The sequence below is a fragment of the Nematocida homosporus genome, assembly GCF_024244095.1.
Source record: "Nematocida homosporus strain JUm1504 chromosome Unknown 4524, whole genome shotgun sequence".
Lineage (NCBI taxonomy): Eukaryota > Fungi > Microsporidia > Nematocida > Nematocida homosporus.
In genome coordinates, this window is record NW_026250563.1 from 1 (window position 1) to 2,458 (window position 2,458).

The window sequence follows — 2,458 nt, forward strand, 5'->3', positions numbered from 1 at the left end:
CTTAAGGTTTCGAAGGATGAGAAAAGGGATATATTAACCAGCAATTACTATATCATTGGGATAAATGTCTTCATTTGCTCTTTCATAACAGATAAAGACCCAGAAATTAATCTATGTGTCGGCACTAAGTGTAATATCATATTGGCGGAACTTAATATCCTTTGTCCTGATATTGTTATCGTGAGATATACAATGATACTTCAAATTCTTAAACTGGACCTCACAGAGATGGATTCTGAGACACCCTTGTACAAAATCGCCACGGCTATAAAGAATTCTAACTTCACTACATGCCCGATGTGTTCTTTAAGCCTTTATCGGCCAAATGAAGGGAACAAAACAGACAGTGAGATGCATGTTGATATAGATAATGACATGGGTAGCGAGGCGTGTGAAGAAGAAAGCGAGGGAGATGGCGTGCGCCAAGCGAAGATAAAGAAAGAAAACCCAGATACTGTGGAAGGTTCTTCAGGTTTTAATCCAAAGCTGCACTTTAAAACAGCCTGCTATTTCGCTTGCGAACACTTATTCTGTGCTGAATGTGTATGGAAGATCGAGATGGCCTACCTAGGCTCACTAAAATGTCCAACTTGTGAGAAATATCTCAACAGCAAAACCCCCTATAAGCTCATGTACGCGCCTCTACCCAACCTTGTTCTTGTCGAATGCGATGTTTCAACATCTATCACAAAGCTCCAGCAATCTAAAGCCATAGCATGGCGTGATAGCCCTATCTACTTCTACGTTTCTTGCCCATCCCCATATTGGCGTCGTTTTAAAAAGACGCAACAAGCAGATTATGACACTTCCAGCCCAATTCGTGTCATTTTCGTTTAAGTCGAATAAATCAGCTAGTTAACATACTCCTCGGTGTACTATCATTCTATATATTGACTGATTATATCTACTTGTTATGATAAGCTCTTGTTCTCCACAACCAGTATAAACCCATATTGTATGTACTAGAACCATTAGTTTATTAAGCAATCAGATCTGGTCTATGCGGCCACCCCTATTCTCGAAGACCACTAACTCAGATACTAGCTAGATTAGCAATCTAAATGTAACCCAAATAATAAAAGGAAATCATAAGTCTTCATCTTGAAAAAGCAACAAGTTGAATTTGGATTTTAGTTATTGGGTTTGATTCAAAATTAGATCAGAATATACATACTCTAATCTGTAAACAATCCAATAAGAGCAAAAAACGTACAATTCAAATCAAAGTTGTTTAATGTATGCTTTTGGGCCCATCAATCAGCAATAAAGACTATAAAGCGACATATTGCTTGTGCAGCCAAACAGATATATGACACAATTTGGGCTATGTGATTGAATGGGTTGGAATGATTATGTGCTCGGTTCTTATGCAGGTTAATTTAAAGGGTAAAAGGCCAGCCTGCAAAGCGAAGAGCGATGGATGAAGTTGTGAATTTTCCGAGTCAAACTCCCAGCACCCCAAACAGCATTGCCAATTATCAATGGAGTTTTGTAGCATAGGCACTGAACCCTTAATAATATAGATGATCGCATTCTCATTCATAAATTTACACTGAGTCACAAAGCTCTTGATCATTGAGTCGTTACAGTTATTGAAGATGATAGTTTCAACCTCGATTTCAGTTTTCGACAGGAATGGTTTGATAGGAAAACACCCCAAGCTTATAACAATCGTAGCTATATGTGGCAGGCGTTTGAAAATATCGAAGAGAGTGTAGAAAGCACTCTCAATGAATAGACGGGGCCAATTTAGATAAATAGTCTGGATTGTAATACGGATAGAATCATCACAGAGCCATGATAAGACAAGAGCCGCTCTCCTAGATAATTCGCCCACAGTATTAAATCTCCATGTATTTATACAGATCACTATGTTCTTTAGACAAATAAACCACCAACGGCTCTATTGGTACATTATAAATCTGTAGAAACGATTCCACCGAGTGCGTGGCAAAGGTCTTAAGCAAGGGAAGCATTAAACGCGACGGCTCACAATGCGGAGAGAGTATGCGGGTCGTGTTCAAGTACGTTCTTAAGTTAGATGCCCCTAAAGGAAACCCGACCCTGCCATTCGGCACAATACGTACAAAGCGCTTTAAACTATACGTAATCCCCTTTTTTAGCATATTCATAGTTTTACTACTCCCCGCCACGCTCTTGTTCGGCATGTCACAGTTAACCATTACTTGAAGACGGGCCACCTCGAGAAACTGTTTATTGAGTCGCATGTACACAGCTACCGGCGGCGTGCCAAGGGTAGTATTGATATTACCAAGACAATATGCAGTGTGTTCTTGGATGTTACAAGACGAATGGATAATCACCAAGACAAGAGTGGTTTTGATGATCGGGCGGGTTATATCAACAGCTAGGCACATGTAAAGCAACAAATCGTACTCTAAATGTAGGCTTCTGATTCTGCCTTCCTGGAGAATAGTAACAAGAGTAGAGTCTGCCC

At 39.9% G+C, this 2,458-nt stretch overlaps 2 protein-coding genes across 2 annotated transcripts; one reads left to right on the forward strand and one right to left on the reverse strand.

Moving 5' to 3' along the window:
- Positions 1-837, forward strand: NEHOM01_2508 (uncharacterized protein; the record flags this gene model as incomplete). The annotated part of the gene is made up of 1 exon (XM_051491384.1): positions 1-837. A coding segment is annotated over one exon (837 nt), but the record flags the coding sequence as incomplete, so codon positions are not given.
- A 1,004-nt stretch (positions 838-1,841) lies between these two features.
- On the reverse strand, positions 1,842-2,458 carry NEHOM01_2509 (uncharacterized protein; the record flags this gene model as incomplete). The annotated part of the gene is made up of 1 exon (XM_051491385.1): positions 1,842-2,458. A coding segment is annotated over one exon (617 nt), but the record flags the coding sequence as incomplete, so codon positions are not given.